General features: G+C 40.6%; 1 protein-coding gene across 1 annotated transcript in view; it reads right to left on the minus strand.

The window, feature by feature from the left end:
- The window catches only part of HEPHL1 (hephaestin like 1), a gene marked incomplete at both ends in the record, with an annotated part of 60527 nt that overhangs the window by 3638 nt on the left and 33545 nt on the right, over positions 1-23344 (minus strand). Inside the window, 8 exons of the mRNA XM_081153631.1 lie at positions 2550-2689; positions 3955-4177; positions 6482-6588; positions 9915-10055; positions 12528-12667; positions 17257-17470; positions 20004-20216; positions 22911-23061. Coding sequence (XP_081009757.1) covers positions 2550-2689; positions 3955-4177; positions 6482-6588; positions 9915-10055; positions 12528-12667; positions 17257-17470; positions 20004-20216; positions 22911-23061 — 1329 coding nt within the window. The remainder of the gene's footprint in view (positions 1-2549; positions 2690-3954; positions 4178-6481; positions 6589-9914; positions 10056-12527; positions 12668-17256; positions 17471-20003; positions 20217-22910; positions 23062-23344) is intronic.

The following is a 23344-nucleotide window of genomic DNA, read 5'->3' on the forward strand; positions in this document are numbered from 1 at the left end:
AGAGGAAAATAAGCACATGGAAATCTGTTCAATATCACTAACCATTAAGAAAATGCAAATAAACAAATATCACACGATCTCACTCATATGTGGAATCTAAGGAACAAAATAAATTTACAAACAAGATAGGACCACAGACATGGAAGCATGAAACAGACTGACAGATCTCAGAGGGAAGGCGATAAGGAGGGCAGGAAGAGATTGATCAAGGAACTTATAAGCATATATGCACAGCCCATGGACACAGACAATAGACAAGGGAAGAACTGGAAAGGGGTGGAAGATGGGGGAAGGGAGTAAAGGGGAGAAAATGGGGGACATCTGTAATACTTTCAACAATAAAATAAATAAAAAACAAACAAACAGTGAAATACCACTACACACATAATAGGATCGCAAAAAAAAATTTTTTTTTTAAAAGGGAGATACTAAGTGCCGACGTGGATGTTATCACATGCTTCTGGTGGGAATGCAAAATGGTACTGCTTCTGCAGAAAATAGCCTGGCAGTTCCTTAGAAAGTTAAACCTACACTTATCACATGACCTAGCAATCCAGCTCCTAGGTACTTGTTCAAGGAAAATGAAAACTTACGTTCACACAAAAACATGTACACAGATGTTTATAATGATTTCATTTGTAATAATCAAAAATTGGAAATAAGCCAAATGTTTCTCAACAGAGGAGTGAAAAAACAAACTGCAATATATCCATACAGTGGAATACTACCCAGCAACCAAACGGAACAAAAGTACTGATACGCACAACAAGACGGATGCAATGCAAGTGCCTACACTAAATGAAACAAGTCCCACTCAAAATTCTACAAACTGTATGATTCCATTTACATGACATTCCTGAGAAAGCAAAGCTATCGTGCTAGAAAGCAGATCAGTGTTTGCCAGGGGTAAGCATGGGGAAGTAGCTGACTCTAGAGAGTGCAACAAGAACATTTTAGGTGGCGGTGGAGGTGTTCTATATTTTGATTAGCATTGGTTATACCACTGTATGTGTTTATTAAAACAGGACTATGCACTAAAGAGGGTGAATTTTACTCAATGTAAATCATACCTTAACTTAAAATCTTTATATAAAATAATTTTATACATGCACGTAAAATTTTATAATTTTATTAAATTTTGTAAAAGTTTAATATTACTTTTAAAATGTGGGTTTAAAAAGCCAAGTTCTAGACTGATGGTTGCCAGAGGGGAGGGAGGTTGGGGAACTGGTTGAAAAAAGGTGAAGGAATTAAGAACTACAGATTGGTAGTTATAAGACAGTCACAGGAATGTGAAGTACAGAATAAGAAATGGAGTCAGTAATATTGTAATTGTAATAACTATGTACGGTGCCAGGTAGGCATTTGAATTATCAGGTGGGGGAACCACTTTGTAAAGTATATGACTGCCTAACTACTATGCTGTACACCTGAAATTAATACAAAATAATATTAAATTAAACTGTAGATGAAAAATAAATAAATAAATAAATAAATAAATAAATAAATAAATAAAGCCAAGTTCTGAAAATGAGCATGGCCATTTAACATGTAAAACTGTAATTGTTATAGGCTAATACTTGGTGCCTTAAAGTATGTTGAATAAATTTACAGGGAGGAGAGGGTATTAAGAGTTTACTAAGTTACTGTTTATTCCTGTGTAACTAGAAAAGGGCCAGTGTGGGTTTTCCCTGCAAACAGGAGAGATTACTCTGTTCTACTTCCTTATAGACTGCGCTGAGCGCTTGAGATGACAGACTATTTGGACCTTGTTCCTGGAGATTCTGATTCAGCAGGTCTGGGGTAGGGCCTGGCAGTTTGTTTCTTTTTAAAAAATCTTTATTGTTGAAAGTATTACAGATGTCCCCCTTCCCCCCCCCATCGGCCCCCTCCAGCTCGCTCAGGCCCCTCCCCAGGCCTTCGCCACGAGATTGCCTACGTCCATGGGTTATACCTATACACACATTGGTTTCTTATATGTGTATAGGAAACCCAGGTGCTCTGCGCAGCCAGCACCTACCATATGGCCCAGATGCTAGAGAGACAGAGGCCACACGTGATCCAGATCCAGGGCAAAAGCCTAGATAATGTTTTGGGCCCTGGCCAAAGCTCAGAATAGCTCCTTTACTAGATAGGGCTGTTCTGTTGGCTAATCACATAGAAAAGAAGTGGGAAAAGGAAAGAGAAAGGAAAAAAGCAAGGATAAGAAAAGGGGACAAAGATACTGTGGGCGCTTTCCTATCCAATATAAACAGCATAATCCAGAGCGGTCAGAATTATTCTCACATAAGTGATGAGAAAACTCATCTGAAGCTCAGAGAAGTTTTCTTTTTTGTGTTTTTTTTTTTAAAAGCACAATAAGATATATGTACATATTAAGAAATTTCTGCCAGGGGAAGAGTATAATCACATTATTCGGTTCCATTCTCTAATATTGACCACCCCCCACAAGCCTTATTGCCAGATAATCCTCTTATTTCACAGTGGAAATGCACTGAATTTATTAGGTTAAAATGTCTCCTCCCCGAAAGCATTTTCCTTATACTTACTTTGAAAAGAAAGCTCTCAGCATGGTAATGGATGGTATGGATATCCACTTCACTTCCCATTCCTAACAAATACCAGTTTGTCATTGTATCTTCATTCATGATGAGGCCATGGAGGTTCCCAAAAATCTTTCCATTAATAGCTAAGACGATGAAAAGAAAATAGCTTTCGATCAGTGAGAAAACGCTCATTACTTCATCTGGGTCAAGCCAATCTTTAAGTCATCAATATTCTCAACTGCCTGATAAAAGTGGAACAGTCTCATTTGCACTTACCAATGTTCTTACCCTTCTAGACCCCAAATTCAGATTGCTAAGAAATCCTTATACAAAGAAAGCTAGAAAAGAGAAGTAGCCGTTTATTTTTGAAAGCTCCGTCTTGGGTAGCATTGTGTGCTGTTTACTTGTTTTCTCGATACATTCACTTTATGGAGTAGATTACATTCTCGTTTGTGAGGCAGACAGGTTTATACCATTCTATAGCTGAGTGGACTCAAGCACAGGGACTCGAGTTCATATAAATCATAATTGAACCAATTAGAAGTTATTTTCCTAACATGTCGCTTTCTGAGAACTACCTTGAGGAAAGTCTCTAAGCCTGGCTGACTCTCCAAACAGCTTCACACCAGCTGAGCCCATGACCTCACAGTGATCAAAGCAAGCTCAAGCTGGGATGACATGATGGGGGACTCTCACTCCTTCACTTTCTACTAAGTTTTTATTCTGTGCATCATGACACAACCAAATGAGTTACATTCATTAAAAATAGAGAACATACTAAGGAACTTTTGGGAGAGGGGAGCAAAACAGGTAGGGGAAAGAGTAGCTGAATCTGGGATCAGGCTAATTCTGATCTATATTAGCAATTAATTCACTTTGTGACCTTGGGCAAGACCTATCTTTTTGTACACTTTTGGTCCAAAGTAGATCTTGGTGAGAGAGTGTAGATGTGTTAATTAAACACATTAGTTCTGCTTAAAAAAGTACCTTAAATTAAGTAGAATTAAACAACACGGAGACATTAAAACAGAAATTTGGTGATGGTATTTTATATCCCAGAAACAGTTCAACCAGGCCCTTAAATTTGATCAATTAGATATTGTCATGTATTCTTATAAAAATATGCCAATATGTGATGATTCATTTTTAAAGAATTGTTTCAGTCTTAAAATTTAGGGATCCCAGCATTCAGAGGTAGAGCTCCCTAAAATAGCAGGTCCACAGCCTGGCTGGACCTTGCTGGCTTGACTGGTTCCCCATGAAGGCAAGATTTATAGGCGTTGCTTCAGTCCAGGTGCCCCTGGGGATGGGGAAGGGATCAGAGAAGGAGGCTGGGGACCTCCTACAGTTATAGGAATTTCTATGAGCTTATCTCACCAAGGGTCTTCTTTTTAAATCTCTGATATACCATGCATTCTGTTGCTCTCCTCGAAATCATCAGTGCGCTTAAAATCTCGTGGATCTTTATTGAGATACTTCTTAATATTGTCATCCAGATACCAAGATTCATTTTCGTTGAATACCAAAAACAAGAGAACAAATTCATAATCAATATCGCTTCTTCTTCCCTTTTCATTCAACACTCCTTCTCTGCATATAATCAGAGGACCCATCAAACCACTGTATGTATCCTGAAAAAAAAGAAAGCGGTATTAGAAGAGTTTTAAAATAATTTAATAATACAGATTAAGTGCTTGTAAGAAAGTCGTCGTAAAAAGACTACTGAATACAAAATAAGTACTAAGAAGCCCTGAAGAAACAGGGTGATCTTTATTAAAATTCAGGAATATTCCTAAAAATTTGCCACAGAGTAAGCTCCTTGAGGGCCCAGGCTGTGTCCCTCACTTATCGCGAGTCTCAGAGCACAGTCCTGGATCTAGTACATGGAAAGTGCTCAATAAATATTCAGTGAATAAATGAATGTTTATTTCTATTTTTCTTTTGACTTTTCTTAAAAAAAAAATTTTATATGTCTTTATTGATTTCAGAGAGAGAGAGGGAGAGAGAGATAGAAAGACCAGTGATGAGAATAATTGATTGGCTGCCTCCTGCATGCCCCTTGCTAGGAACTGAGCCTGCAACCCGGGCATGTGCCCTGACCAGGAACTGAACCTCGATTTCCTGGATCCTAGGTCAATGCTCAACCGCTGAGCCATGCTGGCCAGGCTTTGTTGGCTTTTTGAGTGAGATTGTATTTGTAGCTCTATACACATGCTTATATTCCACTTTCTACAGGTAAAAGCTAACTGGTGATTAGCAAATGATACAGGAACATGGATAACCTCCATGCCAAGTTGTTCAGCCCAAACTTTCTTTTGAGGGAAAACTCCCACATTTCCAACTGCCTACTTAGATACACCTGCAACAATTCCATCTGCTAAGCACTTCCAAAGTGGAACTTTGTTATTTCCCACAAACCATTTCCTTCTCCTGAGTTCTCTATTTCTGTTAACAATGCTATGATATTACCTGTCATTTAGATCAGATAACTTGAGTTCAGTGTTTAATTCCTCTTTCTTTCTCACTTGGTTCCATCCCATTTGCTGTCAGATCTTACATTTCTTTTCCCTTCACCATGCCTCTCCATTCTGCGACTTCCTTTCCACTCCATCTGCCACCCTTCTAGTGCAGGATCTTAATACCTCGCCCCCACTAGAAATCAGCTCCTGTCTGGTCTCTGGCTCACTCACCTCCACCCATCCTGTTGACTGCCATTAGATTAATGTCATCACTCCCGTCACTGGAAGTCCTTGGTGAATCTCCCTGGCCTACCAGAAAGAAAGCAAATCCTCAACAGGTCCTTAAACCCGGAGCTTTTCCTCAATGGGTTTTTCTAGCTTAAGCTCCTCCGTTTCTTTCCTGTCCTATTACCCATTTGGCTAAATGGGACTCTCGACATTTTGCAAACACACACCTACTTTCCTATTTTCGGCTTTGCTCACGGTGTTCTTTCTTCCTAGACTCTCTTTCCCCTGCACTGCTACAGAACTCACCAGGTTCAGAAATTTGTCATAATTATGGCTGTGCACATGCATTATTTTCCCCAAAGTGTGTAAGTTCCTTCAAGATAAGAATATTTGCATCACTTGTAATACTTGGTAGAGTCATTTGCAATAACAAGTGCTCAATAAATATTTGTTGGAATGTACAAAAAAATTAAACAAATATGTGTGCATCTCCCATAATTCCAAAATGCAAGCTTACTTTTTGAAATGTCTTGTACGTCACTCTGTAACTCCTGCACTGTTCAGTACAACTCAAGGATATTAATGCAGGCATCTGATACTTAAGAGGAATGTTAAGATAATCTTTTATTTTTTAAATAATGGGCAATACTTACATTTTATATCATGACTTTAGTTTGGACTTTGATTTATGACATATAATTAAAAACTGGTTGTTTTACCATGTATATCTCTGACTCAATAAACAGTGAATCTTTGCCTTTAATTTCTATATAAAATTAGCCTGTTATTATTCAAATAATTTGTAGTTCCATTTACTATGTTTGGAATGTGCTTTCTTTTCCTGAGCCCTGATGCTTTTAAAAATGATAGATTCCACACATCAAAAACTATGGCATAAATTATATTAAAAATATTTTTATTTTATGGTTATCTATTTACATAACCTCTTTGCTTCAAACTACTATGTAAATTCTAAATTTGATAATTGAAACATTGAGATTTTATTTGTTCTATTTCCCCATACATTAGACAGTAAGATAGTAAATATTTTTTTTACTTCGTTGGCCATAATTTCACAACTACTCAAGTCTACCGTAGAAAATGTAAACAAGTGGACCTGGCCACAGTTTGAGACCCCTGCTCTAAACCATGACAACCCTTCACATATACCCACCAGAGTTGTGATAACTTAATAGTCAACTTAAGGCCATATTATTATGAGCATGTTGGTTGCTCTCTCCACCTTACCTTCACAAAGTTTACTGTTGAATAGTAAACCCACGGAATACAATTTGGGTCAGATGGCCCTGGGCCAGACCTTTTAGGGACATTCCATATGTAAGTTTTTATTTCTCCTGAAACAAGCGAGAAGAAAAAGAAATGATTTACGAGTGTGACCTCTATTCCATGTGATTTAGCTGGAGTATACAAACAGATCTTTATGTACTTTGGTAAATGTTTATTGCTGGGGAGAAGCACCCATTCATTAGAAATGTTCCCATTAAACTCACATCTTGATTTTCTGCCATTTCAAAGTGGCATATATTTCATTTCCAACTAGAGATTTCCTTTTAGTTTGCTCTTCCTATTATTAACTGATGTTTACTCAGGAAATGAAGACTTATTTCACACCTCACTGGTTTTTGCCCTCAAACTTCATGTCGCTCTCCCAAGAGCTATGTTCAGGCTCCCTTGAGTTATCATGGACCTCAGCCTTGGCTTCTTATGGAATCACCAGGAAGCTTTGTAAACCTTCGCTGCTCAGGCCTCATCCCAAACCAATGAAATCAGAGTGCCTGAGGTCTGGGACTAGGGCATCAGTATTTTCTTAAAGCTTCTCAGGAGATTTTAATGTGCAGGCAGGTGAGATCTAGTTAGAAGCAGAAAGTCAGAGAGATCTAATTCCAAATATCAACCCCATGACTTCCTATTTACCCAAGCTTTGACAACCTACTTAACCTCACTGACCTTTAGTTTCCTTTCTTCTAAAGTGGGTTAGTCATCCCAGTCTTCAAATTGTTGTAAGGATTAAATGAAATTAAATACCGAGGATAGTGACTCACATTGAAGGTAGTCAATAAATGTTAATATCTATATATATGCTAAGAACAGATGTATGCACTCCCTGTTGCTAGATAGCATATCTACGCGACCCTCATGGCCATTCCAGAGCCTTGCAGAGGAGTCATAACTGTACTCATGAATTAGAAAGGTAATTACATCATAAACGTCTCAAATAAAAGCCACATTTAAATCGTTATCTCCTTTTGAACTGTGTCCCATCCCCACTCCCTCAGGACAAATAACCTATAGCTGAATGTGAGGCGCAAAGGAAAACAGAAGTAATGCTTATGTGTAACTTTGCTCCGTGTGGGCTCATACACCAGTGGGTTAGCAAAATAACTTCAGGTTTAATTTCCAGTAAGTTTCATTATCACCTCTATGCCTCGTTAATCAAAAGATAAACCGCTGATATTTAGCTTCCTAAGTGCAAGTGGCTACGGGGGTGGTATTGTTAAAGTTGGAACAATCCAGCAGAGAGCACAGCTCTAAGTAAAAAGAAGATGCTTGATAACTGTTTTCTGAGTCATTTAATTTTGAGAGAGAAGGAGAAATTTGATAGGGGTTGCTTAGTTTTCTTATAATGCTAGTTGGCTCTTGTTATCTTCTGCATGCCCAGACTACTCTTTTTTCTCCAGTTTGCCAGGGCTTTCTGCACAAAGTTAGTGTCTTGCTCCTACCCCCATCTCTGGGCTCTCCCAAGCCTTTCAGCCTGCTGGACCCTTGGGATTCTCTCCCTCTGATTTCCAGCAAGAAAAATGCTCCTTTGTCACTCCCCACTCCCCTAACCGTCACATCAAGCACTCTTTGAAGGCCAGCCAGCCTAGAGCGGCGCCCCTTGCACAGCCTCACCATTAGGGCACAACAGTCTGTGAAAGTACCCAGCTTGTCCACAGCTCCACCAGGGGCTGACTGGCACCTTCCTTTCTCCCTCTCTGGAGATGCTTTTGACCATCAAAAATGAATAACTTTACTTAATGGGCTTTTGGGGCCCATTTTAAAACATTTGCTTCTTCATCTATATGAGGCAGATCTATTACAGAAAATCGAGAAAGTACCAAAAAATGTGAAGAAGCAGAAAAGAGTATCACTCAAATATCACCACAAAGATATAGAACCATTATTAACATTTTTACTTATTTCCCTTCTGGCCTTTCCTCTATACTTGTATTTTGCTTAACATGATACCACAAGTGTTTCCCATGTCATTCAAACCTTCTTAAATATCATTTATTGGCTGCTTAATGGTCCACTGTAAGGATAGTCCAAAATTTACTTAACTGTTTTCCTATAGACAGACATTTAGGATGTTCATGAGAAGCTTCTTGAAGCAGCAAAACACAGGCTTCTGTTACTGGGGGGGGGGGGGGGAGTGGGGGTGGCAGAAGTTGGAATAGCGGCCAATGAAGATTTTCCTTCCCCCAGGCCTGTCCTTGTTTAGGTACCTTGCTCACATTTTCTACTGATGCGTGAGATTGTTTTCTTTTCTCCTTTTTATGCATCTTTACTTTTTTAAAGTTCATATGACTTTTATTATAATTACTATAGTATTAAGTATTATAATATTACTATACATAAGAGGCAAAATGGAATGTAAGTACCCTATAATTATACTATGGTTGCTGTCAGTTTCATACCTGAAAGTCACAGTGGCTCTTCACATTTATTCCAACCACACTTCAACTATGTAAATCTTATAGGAAGCTGCCTAAATTATGAGATTTCCCCTCCCTTCGGTGCATCTTTTAAAACCCAACTGGAGTTCTTCCTCCTTTATAAAGCTTTACCTAATTATTCTTTTTCTTAATTGCTCCTAAAAGATCAATCAGTCTTAATGGATTTTCCATCTCTGAAACTTTTATAAACATACCCAGACATATTCTTGAAATTCATCACTACTTAGAATTTCATCATTGTCTGGAATCCACACTACTACTGAAATGATTCCTCTTGCTTGCCTTTTTTCTTCCAAACTCATTTGAAGCATCTTGAGAAAAATGTATGGTTAAGAGGTCAAGTTCTGATGTCAAATAACCTGGGGTTCCCCCATTACCTGGTCAAGTTCTTTATTCTTCTATGCTTTTGTCATCTATTAAATGGACATAATATACCATATTTCATCAATTATAGGATAAACATTTTCACAATTTAATATAACTGAAGTCAGGATGTATTTTTCAATCAGTGGCATGTTAAAATTTAATTGGTGGAATGTTTTTTCTTTTTTTAGAAACAGATAAAATAATGATGGACATTATAATCAATGGTATCAGATTTAATGAACTATTAGTGTCTATATCACTGGGTTATTATAAAGATAAATGAGTTTTGTGGGGTTTTTTAAATATAAAGCATAGCACCTGGCACAAGGTTAACATTCAATATGTATTAGCTATTACTACATCTTACTAGGTTTTTAGGTCCCTAATGGACCCTAGAACCTCCATAAACATTTGGTCATTGGATGAAGATTGTCTCCTATTGGGAGTAACTAGGTGATGGCTGGAACACATTAACATTAAGATGAGCTCTTCAAGATCCTTCAGAGATCAGAAAAGATCAAAAAAGAGTTGAGTCTGGTGTCCTCACCAGGACAGAGCAGATCTCTGGCGTAACTTACCTGGTTTTGTCATGGACACTTGAAGTCGTTTCCCACTCTCTGTGTTCTCCACACCATGGGCAGAGATGGAGTAGGGCCGTTTGGCTTTGTTCTTAAATATGATCAGGATAGAGTCACCCACCTCGGCATGTATCATGGGGCCTAAAGGCAAAACACAGGTATGCGTGCATTATCGTTGCTCTTTCAACACTGAAGTGATTTAAATGTAGGTAGTGTCTGGCAAAATAAAACAAGGGTTAGCCTCTTCATTAGTGTTATTTCCTCTAGAAGGCCATATACATACTATTAAATAGCATGTAGTTTTAGCAATTGGACCAATTTGGGTCCAATTCCTGCCTCCTTTGCTTATTAGAGAGGCCTTGTAGTCAAGGCCTGCTTGAGTCTCAATTTCCTTTTCTGTAAGATGGGTTTAATTACACTTTTCTCATAGGATTAAATAAGATAATGTATGTAAAGTGCTTATTTCAGTGCACTGAAAGACAATAATAAATGCTAAATTTCAACTACTGTTTAGACATAATCTCCAGGAAAAGCCATATCCACCATACAAAGACTTTCAGTTGTTAGCCCCGTGTTAAGTCTGTGTAACCTTTGTTATGTCTGAAATTGCTCACTATCTGGTAGATGGGTGTAATAATAATAATAATAATAATAGTAAGGATCCAATGAAATAATGTATATAAAAGGGATTTAAAAGATAAGAACAAAATTTAAACATTTATATATTGATTTATGATCAATACAGTGATTTCACTAATGCATACCCAATGCTGTTTCTCAATATTTGAATAGTTGATGAGATGCGCTCTCATCAGCTCCTCAGATGTGAGCATTTCTGTTAGAAGCAATCAGCCTGTGTGCCAGTGGAAACAGGTCCACACCCCACTGGGGAAGCCTGTGCCAACATGACTGTGGGGTGCTCATCGCCCACGCCAGGTGCCTTTCACCTCTTGGTGCCTGGAGCGTGGTCCATGCAGTTTACCCAGCCCCACACCACACTGACGGAGCATTACACACACAGCGGTCTTCAGGAGGCACTGCCTTGAGGGGTAGGGAAGCAAACTCCCATTTTGGAAGCACCTCAGACCGGCTCCCTCTTTATTCACATTCTTGGGCATTTATTGCATTCTACATTCACAGAGAAATATACTCATGGTAGGAAGGTTTGACCATAGTCATCCATTGGTTACTGATTCAGTCCATGGTTTTAATTGCTTTTCTGAGAAAAACCACTAAAAGCCTAAAAAAAAAATCTAAAATTTGTTGGACTATTATTGTCTTTGGAAGGAAATAGTGTGAATCAGGAAGTATCTGAAAATGCTCATTTTTTTAAAAAAATGATAAAGCTAGAAAAGAAATTTCTAGGCATGTATTTAAACGGTAAGTTTGGGTATAATTACAGGTAGGGGCATGTGTACGCATAAATGAAAAATTACTATTTGTATATTCATTATTACTGAAATTGCACAGGCCTAGCTGTACTGGTAATAACAAACACCTTCGGATTTGTGGCCTATAGGTCACAGGGAGCAGTAATGAGCAGTAATGTGCCTGCCTTGTAACCTTTATAACTTCAGGAGTGTGGCTTCTCCCTGAGCCGCAGAAAATGAGTAGATGGGCCTCCTGCTGTCCTGGCTGCAGGGCTGCTGGGCTTGCCTCTAATGGAGTCACTTATTTGTGCCATTTTACTGAGAAGACCCAAACTGGGGCTCTTTGAGGGGCAACCCAGCCCCCTTGGTGGGACCAGTACCATTTCTTCAGAGCTCAGTTGACACATACAAGTCTCAAAAGAGAGAACATTTCCACCAGGGCTGACTTCATTTAGTGTGACAAACAAGCTTGTGTGCCAATATTAATAGGTGGTGAAGGTGTGGTGTGGGTGGGTGTGGCATTTAATAATTTATCAAGCTAGCAGTTGTGGGGCCTTATTTCAATATTAAAAAGCATTATGTAAAATCATACTCTGTACATAAGTTACCTTGTCCATTTAAACATGGGAATGGATTTCAGAAAAGTCATCTAGAATATTCCTCTGCCTTAAGATCTCACCTTCATGATGGGATCAGGTTTGGGGACTCTCCGGTGAAGAAAAGTGGGAAGGAAGGTAGGGAGGGTTTATTTGGTAGTCAGGTCAGGCATCCCCGGGCGTCAGCAGAAACCAGGCCTTTCACCCTTAGCACCCCTCTCACTAAGGGCTTCCTCTTGTGTCAGAATTATTTTTATGCGTTGTTACTGTCCTGTGCATGGGTAATCAAGGACCTTGAAGAAGTTACACAAACACCCTGCCTGCTGTTCTGAGGCATCAAATTGTTTCTAATTAGAGTTACCCAGCTCAGCAGAGGAGTGGAAAAAGAACTTCAGGGCAACAGAAGGTGGTTAGACAGCCCTGATGATACAGATTCCTGCTCGCGTGTTTTCTGGGAGTCTTACTATGACTATTCTTTGGATGGCCTGAGCACACAGCATGCTCCCTGAAAATGGGAGCACAGGAAGATGTCGCACTGGGCTAAATGCAGGCGGGCTACTCTGTTCTTCTCCTCCGTTCTCAGGTTTAAATCAAATAAATGGACTTGTGTGTGCGCACGTGCATACTCGCTGCCATCCGTGCCATACCCAGCAGTTCTAAGTGCTCCTCTCGCGGTGGCCGGGCTTTGATCTCCACAAATTCTCCATCCGTATATTCCCTGTAAACCACCTTCTTGTACTGAGAGCCAATCCAGTTTTCAGTGTGGTTCATAAATATATCTCCATGTCTGCAAACCAGAAGCAGCAGAAATTAAAGTTGTCAGATGGTAGAAAAACCTTGAGTGCTTTTGAGTGATTTGGGGTACTCTGGGGCAGTGCTTCCCAAACCTGGCTGCGATTAGGATCTCCCTGGGGAGCTGGCCTTTTGCACCAAGCTGACTGGAAGTGGGCAAGGAATCTGCATTTGAAAGTGCTCAGAGGGTACTGCTATGGGCAGCCAGGCCCTGGCTCATGGCTCACTCTTAGGAACCATTGCTCCACAGCCCTGCTGGGTGCCGAGTAGAGCGAGCCTTAGGCAGAGACTGCTGAGGACCCCTTGAGGTTGTACTTCTCTCCTGAGGACTAACTAACCTCACACACATGCCCGTGCGTGCAAACACCCACACACCCACACTCTACCACCGGGCATTCCTCCAAATGTCATGCTATTATTCTATACCTTGTTAGGCTTTCCCACTTTGAAAGATCTCAAGAAAGCCTGTGGTTTGTGTTTGTGCATATGCCATGTACAAATATAGACGCAGTTGATTCTTATTAATCACAGCGCTTATGTTCTAGAAAGTCACTGCAAACACTGAGTTAACAAATACTGAAATATTATTCCTCGGAGAAATACAGGGCTGGGTTCTGTCTAACCTCTGTCATAATATTTCCGTCAACAGATCAATATAGAACCTTGTTTTACATGTGTTTCTGTTTAAAGGCAACTTACTTAATATATACTTCTGATTCATTAACATTGAATTCACAGCTAACAGCCCTGTAACTCAGGCCTGAATGAAGCTTGTCTAACACATGTATCTCCTCTGAAAGGCCTCTTGGGCCTTCAGACACTAGACGGCACTATGTTGGGGGGCATTTTAAACAGCTAAATCACCAACAAAAAGCATAAAATTGGGGGTGGGGGGAGTGGCACTAAGTAAACCACAAATAGAAATTTTGTTTACAGCATGAGATCAGTCAGAAACAAGAAGGCAGAGCAAGGCCTTGTTTGACCTCAGCTGGGAACATGCATATCAGGCGACACAAAATTGTTACTGCTTTTTCCATATGGACAAATGGTCACAAAAACACCACAGGAATTGATTTGGGGGGTCACAAATAAATTTTAGTGAACAGGCAAATTCACAAATGCGGTGTCAACCAACGATGAAGACTGACTGTATATTTAGTTAATCTATCACCAAGATAGACCATCCCAAAGACAGGAAAAAAAATCTATCAATTTTATCTCCAAAATATAGCATGTCTCGCATCCTTCCATTTCTCATGTGAAACTGCCCACACTCCGATCTGAGCCACCTCCAGCACTCACCCGCAGTAACGGGAATCGTTCCTCATCACTCTCCCTGCCACCCACACTCCTCCCCTCCCTCTGTCCTCTACACTGCAGGCAGTGATCCTAAACAATGAATTGGACCAAGTTGGTCCTTGTGGAAAGCCTTTTCATGGCTTTGCACTGCCAAACTCCTCGGATTGGCTCTCTTGCTGCCACTTCACTGCCTGCCAGTGCCAGCCCCGCAAGCCTTGTTTCCCATCACTGGACCCCACATACTCTATGTTCAGTCACTCTAAACATTCACTATTTTTAAAAAAAGAAAAAGTTTCTATTGATTTTTTAGAGAGAGGAAGAAGGAGGGAGAGAGAGAAACATCAACATAAGAGAGAAACATCAATTGGCTATCTCCTGCACTCCCCCTGCCAGGGATCAAGCTTACAACCCTGTGCCTCAACTGGGAATTGAACCAGCTACCTCTTGGTGCATGAGACAATGCTCAACCAACTGAGCCACACGGCCAGGGCTGAACTGGGCCACACGGCCAGGCTAAACATTCACTCTTCCGAGCACCACATGCCTTCCTCACCTCCAGGCCTTCCATTTGCCATTCCCTGTGCCAGAAGCATGATTCCTACCTCTTCAACTTGTTTACTCCTCATGTTCCAGGTCAGAGACTCCTTCCTCCTAGAAGCTTTCTCCAACCACTTACCCTATCCTCTCTTTCCCCCAGATGGGGCTGTGTGCTCCAGCTGTGAGTTCTTGGTGCACTCTGCACTTCCTTCTCAATGTGCTTGTCTAATGTCTTCCCCATGGACCATGAAGTCTGTGTGGAAAGGACCTTGTCTGCCCTTCTCAGCACTGTTTCACCAGCACTTTGCACATTGCCTAGCACACAGTAGGTATTTAACAAATGCACATATACCGTCTACTCTACACTGTATGCTTTCCAAGGGAAGATAACTCTTTTCTACTTTTATTTTCCAGGAGTTCCAATAACACTTGTGGTAGTGACAAGTGACAAGCACAGACTCTAGAGCCATGCTCTGCTGTTTTCAGCTTTCCTTTCCTGCAAGAGGGGTGATAATAATTTGTCTAGCTCCCAGGATTGGTGTGAGGATTATATGAGATAAGATCTGTAGTGTGTTGTGTCAACACGTATTAAGCACCAGGCAAGCACTTGCTCTATCATTATCTCTTTAGGATGCTGTGTGTGATGCTGAGTCAAAGCTAATCGAATGGGTCAAGTGTGTTGTGAGGGTCATACCGACAGATTTGTAAAAGCCTTAGCAAAATGCCTGGATCATGATGGGTGCTCAATAGATGATGGTTATTATCTCGAATCCCAGGTTAGTTACATTACCTGGATTTCAGTCCACAAGCTCAGGAATACTAGGAATTCAACTTTATTTCTCTATAGCAATTGAACCTCTGTTTTTAAACTTCCTCCCACTGCACAAACCCTGGCACTGTGCTGATGGTCCTATTTTTTTCCCTTTTGGGATCCTGACACTCTCCCAGTGTGTTCTTAGGAAGCCCCAGGAAAGATTTCCTGTACCCGGTGGTGGTTTGAAAACCAGATGTGTCCCATGCTCTGGCCTTGGGCCAAAGGGCAGAGGAATAACAACTGTGGTGTAGAAGGGGCATTTGTTCCTGTGCTCCTATCTACAGGGGTGCCACAGATGTGCCACCGGGGGAACTTGTCATTTCATTTCTGTACTGTGCTTTTATCTACAAATCCGTTGTACTTTGAACATATGAGCATGCTCTCATTTCACTTTGCTTTTATTTACTTATGGGGAATATCCAGAGTGGCAGGGCCAGGGAGCAAATACACTCGGCACCTTCTATCTCTCTCTATAACTTGAGAGACAATTCCAGAAGCCTGAAGCTAGAGCTTCCTGCCAGCCCAGAGGGATTAGGGGCAGGGAGTGGGGTGGCTTAATACTGAAATTATGCTGAGTTTCAAGAAAATAAGGAAGGCTATGTATCTTACATGCTCATGGGCTAAAATTGAACATACAACACAGTTATTATTTCTTTAGTTATGGCAGTCTTTTAAAGGAATAATAAATTTAGAGAAGGCCAAACTGGTATTCATTTCTTATTCCACAGCACCAACATCAGTCCTTGGTTTGTATTGGCAGCACTGGTTTTTAGGAGAGGGGTGTCTGGTTTAACAAATGGGCTGGTAAATACTCAAGTGAATTTTAAGTCATCCTGTCCTTGAGACAAATCTTTTTAAAATGAAGATTCATTTCCTTCTTCATTTATCCATAAGGTGGCACTGTTATGCTCCCTTTTCCAGGAGTCTGAACCCTCAAAACAGAGGCCAAGGCAGAAGAGAAACGAGCACATTAAGATGAGGAAGAGTTGTGTGCAGGGGAGTTTGTGTGAGGCATAGCCACAAAGGGTAGGTATGAGGGGTGGGGAGGGGAGGAGAGAAGGAAGGATGCTAATAAAGAACCAAGAGGACAGGGGCACCGAAGTCAACATGTAGGTAGAGAGAACACAGATTTGTCCTTCAAAAGGCCTGTGTTCAATTCCAACTCTGCCAATGACCAGATGGACGAGTTTAACTCTCTGCACAGACTCTGAGTCTGTATATGGGGACAGTGATACCCAAAAAGAGGGTAGCTGAGAAGTGGGGGGCCTGAACTTTGGGGAGACAGTCTACAGGTCTGAGCCTGATGGTGCCTCTATAACTTGTTTGACTCTACCCAAGTGCATTGGGGTGTTGGGGGGGCTTGAGCCTCCCTGATTCTTTGCTGCTTAGCATGGCTGGCAGCACTTTCACGGGAAGATGAGCCTTGCGGACTCTCTGGGAACAGGGTCTTGTAGAGGAGGCCTGCTCCTCCTATGCCAACTGGGCACATCTGCCCGCTGCTGGGTTGTCCCCCCCGGGATCAGTGCCTGGTTAACGGCACATCCTCAGCCCCCCTTCCCCCGGTTCTCATTCTACAGCAGTCCACCCTCTCACTCAGTCTACACACCATCACCTCTGCCACCTGCTGTGGCCTTTTATCCTCCCAGTCCCACGACCTAGACGCTCACCAGAGGCCCATTCATTCGTCCACAGCCACAATTGGAGCAGCCACCGCCGGCAGAGGTGCACCGAGCCCACAGCTAGGGTGTCCTCAAGAGGACCCCAGACCCCCGTCCCGGGTGGAGGAGGGCAGCTGCCCTAGCCTTCCGCGCTCATAGTGAGAGTCCTCTGCCAGAACCGCAGGCGAAACTCGGGCATTCTCGGGCCTCCACACTGATACAGGCCTAGAGCGCACGTGCCATCCCACCCAAGCGGCGTGGCTTCGCCCGTGGTACCTTTCCCCTCCTGCGTCCAAGTGCTGCTTTTCGAACTCCCAGTTTTTGTTAGGGGCATAATCCCATTCTACCTCTTCAGCGGCGATGTAAAAGGTTCTTATCATCCCGTAGGGCTGCTCTGAAGGGTCCTTGTTGCCACAGCTGTTGACCTCATATATCTGATTCATGCCTCTGACGAAGTGGTGCATGGTGGAACAGAACAACCTGAAAATACCTGGAAGAGAAAGGCTTGGCATTGGGTGTGGTGCTCACAGCAAAGTCTCTTGGTTTGCTAGCAAACTTACATATATTATTCCAAAATAAATGACTTGGAAGGTAGATTTTAAAAACATCATTTTTTTTAATATAGTATTTCAAAATCAGACCCCAAGGGGAATAAATTGCTTTAAGTTTATTTACTTAAGGGAAAAATGCCATCTGAGATTCATTTGTGATGGAAAAGTGAAACTTGTATAGTTGCTGCCAGGAAGTGATTTCTCTGGGTCTTCCCTGTGGTGCACACCTATTAGAAGATAGTCGCTCCTGGAAAATCACAGATGGGTATGATTATCTTAGCCCAGCCCAGTTGAAACAGAACTAATTACCTGTAAGATTAATGTCCTAGACAAAGTTCAAATCAGGACACATTTCTAAAGTCACGTATTTGCCCTGAAGGATGTCATAAACTATAAAGCGCCATACACATGTAAGGTATTATTATTAAAGCCAAATGTATTACTGCAATAAGCCTTTGCACACAGGAGAGTCTCATTACCCATGATAGGTCTACGTTATGCCAGATGAAAAGTAAAAAAAAAAAAAGTCAACTAGATTTCCCCACATAGAGCCAACAATCATGTATGATTGAGAATTGTGTATGTTTTAAACTGAATTTTCTAGATGCATTGGCATCAGGTAGACATATCTTAATTGAACTCACCATAAAATCATATAAAACAAAATTGTTGGAAGATAGTAACTCTCAGTGAAAGTATTGGATCAATAAATCTCTTCCTCTAGTCGATTCTGTTCTTTGAGGTGAGTATTTACTATGACTCTCATTAACTATCTACGCTGCACAGAGATAGCTGTCCCTTCAGGATGAGCAAAATTCATTAGTTCAGTGGGTACCCTAGTGCCCCCAAGCACTGGTGAGGACCCTCATGACGAAGGGCCTCTGAAACCGCAGGGAAACCACCTCTGAGGACAGACTTGGGAAGAGCTTCTTCTGCATATGTTGTGTTCATCATGTTCTTCAATAGTCAAGAAATTATCTTCTCTCAGAACAAAGAGGAGCTTAAGGACTTGTTTGTGGTGATGGTTTCAGAGATGCAGGCTAATCTCCAATGTAGATGCTACATATGTACAGCTTTTGTATATCAATCATACTTCAATAGAGTGGTTTTAAAACAAAGAAAAAGAAAGTGTTTGAGTTGGAGACTATAGTCTACTCTGCCCACGTTTGGGGCACTTTTTGGATGTTAGATAAGGGACAGGAATGGGTGAAATGAGCAAGCTTTTAAGTAGTCACAGGTTTATACTTACCACCAAACATAAACAGGAAACCATTGTCATGAAGCTCTTTAGAAGCCTGTAGGACACATGAGTAATACTCTTGGCACTGGAATAAGTAGCCAAGTCTCTAAAATTATCCCAGCCAGCTCTAGCTTTGAACACCTGCTTCAATGGATTAAAGCTATTTGGCTATTTTCCTCCCCTCCCCTTTTTGGTTTTGAAGAGTATGTTTTAAAAAAGAAATCATTGTGCCTAAGGCATCCCTTGGTTTAAATGATTCATAATTGAACAATTATATTAATATAGAAAGATTGAATCCTAGACGTTTACAAGGCAAGAATTATGGAGCTCCTACTCTCAGGCAATTTTTGGGCAAAGGTTTTGAAGTCCAAACCTCAAGTTCTTAACCAATGGCACCAGGAGGCATCTACGTTACAATTTTAGTGTTAATTAAAGAAGTAAACATCCATTCACGATGGAGGCAGAGTTGTCAAGTACTTGTCTTGAGTAGCATATTGGCTTCTTTTCAAAGGTAATGAAAATGTTGGGCGTAGAAACATGTTGAAAGCCCAGAGCACTTGCTAACCTTATTTTTCATGGTAAGCATATGCTGCCACGTGTTGCTCTATATCTCTTATAAAAGTGCCTCGTGTGTCTAATTGGCTTGGAAATCTCTGAAAAAAGAGACAGGTGCTGGCACTTCAGTGGGCCTTCCATGGACTTCAGACCCAGTGCAGTTTATCCTCTGGGGAAATGAAGGGAGCCCAACAGAATGAAAATAGAGAAGCCCCCAAGTAACTCATCAAAAGGCCACTATCAAGCTCTAGACAAGGCAAACCAGGCCATGTCCATAACCTAGAAGCATCCATTGGGCTGTCCATGCCTGGTAAGATGCTTCAGAGCAGAAACTAAAATGATGTTTGTGGTTAAAGAGAACAACAAAAAAAGTCCTCTTTCTTGGGGCTAAATTGTTCATGAATATGAATCAAGAGCATTCTTCTAGGATTTGTACAGCAAGGTCATTTAGAGGACTCCAACTTCTGTTTCGTGAATGTTATTTTAGATGCTGCTCCTTTGTCTTTTACACTATGTGTTTGGAATAAAGAAGGATTCTCTGAGTCTAATCAAGACTGTACCTCTTTCTTCACTCCCTGGAATGCCCAAATTTGACCAATTTCTTCTGAGGGAGGACCCTAAGAGTATATGCCTGAAGATAGAAATTTGGTCACCTGGGACGGCCCTGCCAAATTTACCTGCATGGTCTGGCTGCATAAATGCCGTTGTAGAAGTGTGAGGAAACAGGGCCAGGGTGTCACGGTGAGTCCCTCGTAGGTGGATGGTGTTGCCTTGAAAATAAACTCCATGCATGTCGGTATCGGTGCCCATTCCAATCATATGCCAGGAAACTCTATCCTTTTTGCACATGTTTAGGCCTGGCTGGTTGCCATACATATAGCCATTAATAGCTAAATGAAAGGAAAGATGTAGTCAAAGCCCACTATAATTTTGTAGATATACCCAAAACACATAATTTTAGTGAAAGCTTATCAGCATGTATGGGGATGAGGTGTTCAAGTGCTCAAGCTCTTTACAGAAGATCCTTATTATCAGAGAATAAATAGTACTAGGGGACAGTCACTTGGTGAGCCAATTTCAAATGGAAACTGAAATTAACAATGAATAATGAAAATATACCAAAATTGTGAAAATGTTATATTTAACAGTGTATATACAAGGGCATGCATGAGTTCTAAGAATCAATAAGGGATAAATCACATTGTTTTCTGGCATAATTTTTTCCTGATAAAATTGTTTGATGGTATAATATGCTATTCTTCATTTTAAATTTTAGTTTTGCAGATTATAAAAAGGATCATCCTTGTAAAAATATTTATGAACTTTACCAATTTCCCCAAAGTCTTCTCTAAAACTCTTGATATGAAAACCATTTTCTTTTGAGATTCTTATCCTGTCACCTCCTTTGTTAAATGTCTCTTTCTCAGTTATTAATTCATTTAATTTTGTCAGATCCTTAATTGTCAATGCTTTGCATTTGATTCTAGAAGTTGTCAGACTTCTAGCTGGATCCTGCATCATTTGAAAGATTTGCAATTTATTGGCATTATATTGGCTGTTTGGTCAGTGGAGAGGAATTTTAGGGGGAGTGTGTGGAAGGGGAACACTAAGTTTATAAGAAGGTAGACTTTCAGTAAATAATTTTGCCTTATGATAACTTTTCCTACCTCAGTAAAATAACTGAAAGAACTTGGAATATTCCTTACTTAAATAGAAGACCCTCTGTATCTCCAAAAATGCAATTTTTTTTTAATCTTTTACATTAGCCTCAATCATTGATAGGGACTACCTGGAGCAGTGCATAGAGAAGAATTTAAAAACCATATTCTCCCTCGGGGGGGGGGGGGCGGGGGGCGGGCAGTGAATGCCTTGACTGAGCACCACAGTCTGAGAGGCAACTGCACATAATTATGTCTCATGCTTGATGTCCATTAGAGAGATAAAGGTTCCATCCCTGCTCCCAATTCTTATTAATTTCCATAGTAGGGAAAAAAACAACTATTATACTCTGCATGATCTATTATAATCCCATTGCCAAACAAAATTACTTCTTATTTCTGTGTCTACAGAACCAGTGGTGCTTGGTAATTTTACTCAGATGTCTGAAATTATCAGTAGAAATTCCAAGAAGTCCTGGGGCTTCTGAGAAAAACATCTCATTTTCTGAAAAAAAGAATCTTTGCTGATGCTTTGCAAATATGTTATCTAAATCTTGTCCATGGAATATCAAAGAGATAGCATTGTAATAATTGAGTCCTTGGATGGCTGGTGAAGAATCTTCTCTTGCCCTGGAACTCAACTCTAATGCTTCTCTTTCTGGAATATTCCTTCATTCATTCAGCAAACACCTTTGAATATAAATGACAGAATAGGTGCAATGCAAAGCACTGTATACCATGTAAGGAACTTTCTCTTCGGTATTGTTGCCACCTTTCTTCCTCCCTCTCCATGTAAGCAAGACTGGAGAGAGAATTTAATTTATAATGAATGTAAAATTCAAATTAAAATACGTTATTTTCCTTGAATTTTACTTTTAAGATGACATATTCTGCATGTCTAAAATATGAGAACATGTCACAGTGTCAAACCAGGATGGGACCACTAGGTTGTTGAATGTTTTCTATACACAGTCCTCTCTTATGATAAATTTCTTTTGCAACTTATCTTCTCAGCCAAGGAATTGCTGTTTCCTCATTTCTAGTTTAGTCTCCTTTATTTTTATTGGCCACTGGAAAGTTACAAACAAACTTGGTGTTCAGTTACAACAAAACCTTTTATGGAAGATGATAATGAAAATGCATGAGTCCATGCTTTCCATTGGCCCCAGCGGGAACTCTTAGAACAGAGCATCAGGGACCATAGGAGTCCAGTTGCTGTGAATCACTTGGAACCTTGGACTTTTTTGGACTTCCTTGTGGAGCAGGTAGATTAAGGGCTGCTTTGTTATTTTTCCATAATGTTTTAAAGGCAATAAAAAGATGTTACGCTTGGTCCTAAGACAAACAGTTTAGCACCTGTTATCTGTATTACAGTGTTTGTTTTAGGCACTACTTTTTTTTTTTTTGGCTGCACACTCTTGGAGGCATTTGAGTTTGTACTCTTGCAGGAAAGGAGAGTTAAGTAATTCCTCCTAAATGAAGATCTGGAATAGGAATGGCTAGTATGTTACAAATTAACTCTTTAGACAGGCACTCATACAACTTGATAAGAGGTGCTTTGCCGAATAGTGACTACCTCCAATTATCATTGAGGTTAACAAACTTAATGATGTCATCCCGAACCCAAGGAGGGCATTTTGTCAGTAATTTTATACAGTTACGAGGTACTGTGACCTTTGGTAGTTCAAATTTTGTGTTGTTTCATCTAAGGCTGACGAAGTGTTTTAGAAGTATTAAGGTCACAGCCTCTCTGGGAGATAGTGAGGTTTCACCATACCTCATGAGGCTGGAGCCATGAACCAGTTTACTCACCCAAACACAATATCCAAGAAACTAAAAACTAAGATACTTAAAGCATTCCAGACATTTTCACTTCAAATGCAATGACACCCTTCTCTTTACAGGCGGAAAAGTCATTTTTCATACCATGCATTCGGTTGGACTTCACAAACTCCTTGTCTTCTTTGTCAACACTGAAGGGACGCAGGGTAAACTTCTGAATGTTTTCATCAAGATACCTACTCAGATTCTCATCAAAGACTGTGAACAGCAGGTAAAACTCCTTGTCTATCCCTCTCTACAGGGAAGAAAGAAATGAATATGTGAAAAGTACAGCTTGGAGGAATTCCTAGCCCTGTTTCACTTTCAAAGCTAATATGAAGTAAAGAAAGATCAGCATCAGCCATAGATTTCCTGGGTAATTTTGTAAATCAGGATTCTGAGGATGATTCTGATAAATTTATTACACACCCAAAAAATTCATCTTTCTCCTTATGCCCTTCTCCTTCCCCGTGTGGGAAATAAGTCCCTGCCCAGGAGACTTCTTACCTTCTGATACTACTGTTGTCAGGCTGGTTGTC

This window comes from Miniopterus schreibersii, assembly GCF_964146895.1.
Source record: "Miniopterus schreibersii genome assembly, chromosome: 12".
In the NCBI taxonomy this organism is placed as follows: domain Eukaryota; kingdom Metazoa; phylum Chordata; class Mammalia; order Chiroptera; family Miniopteridae; genus Miniopterus; species Miniopterus schreibersii.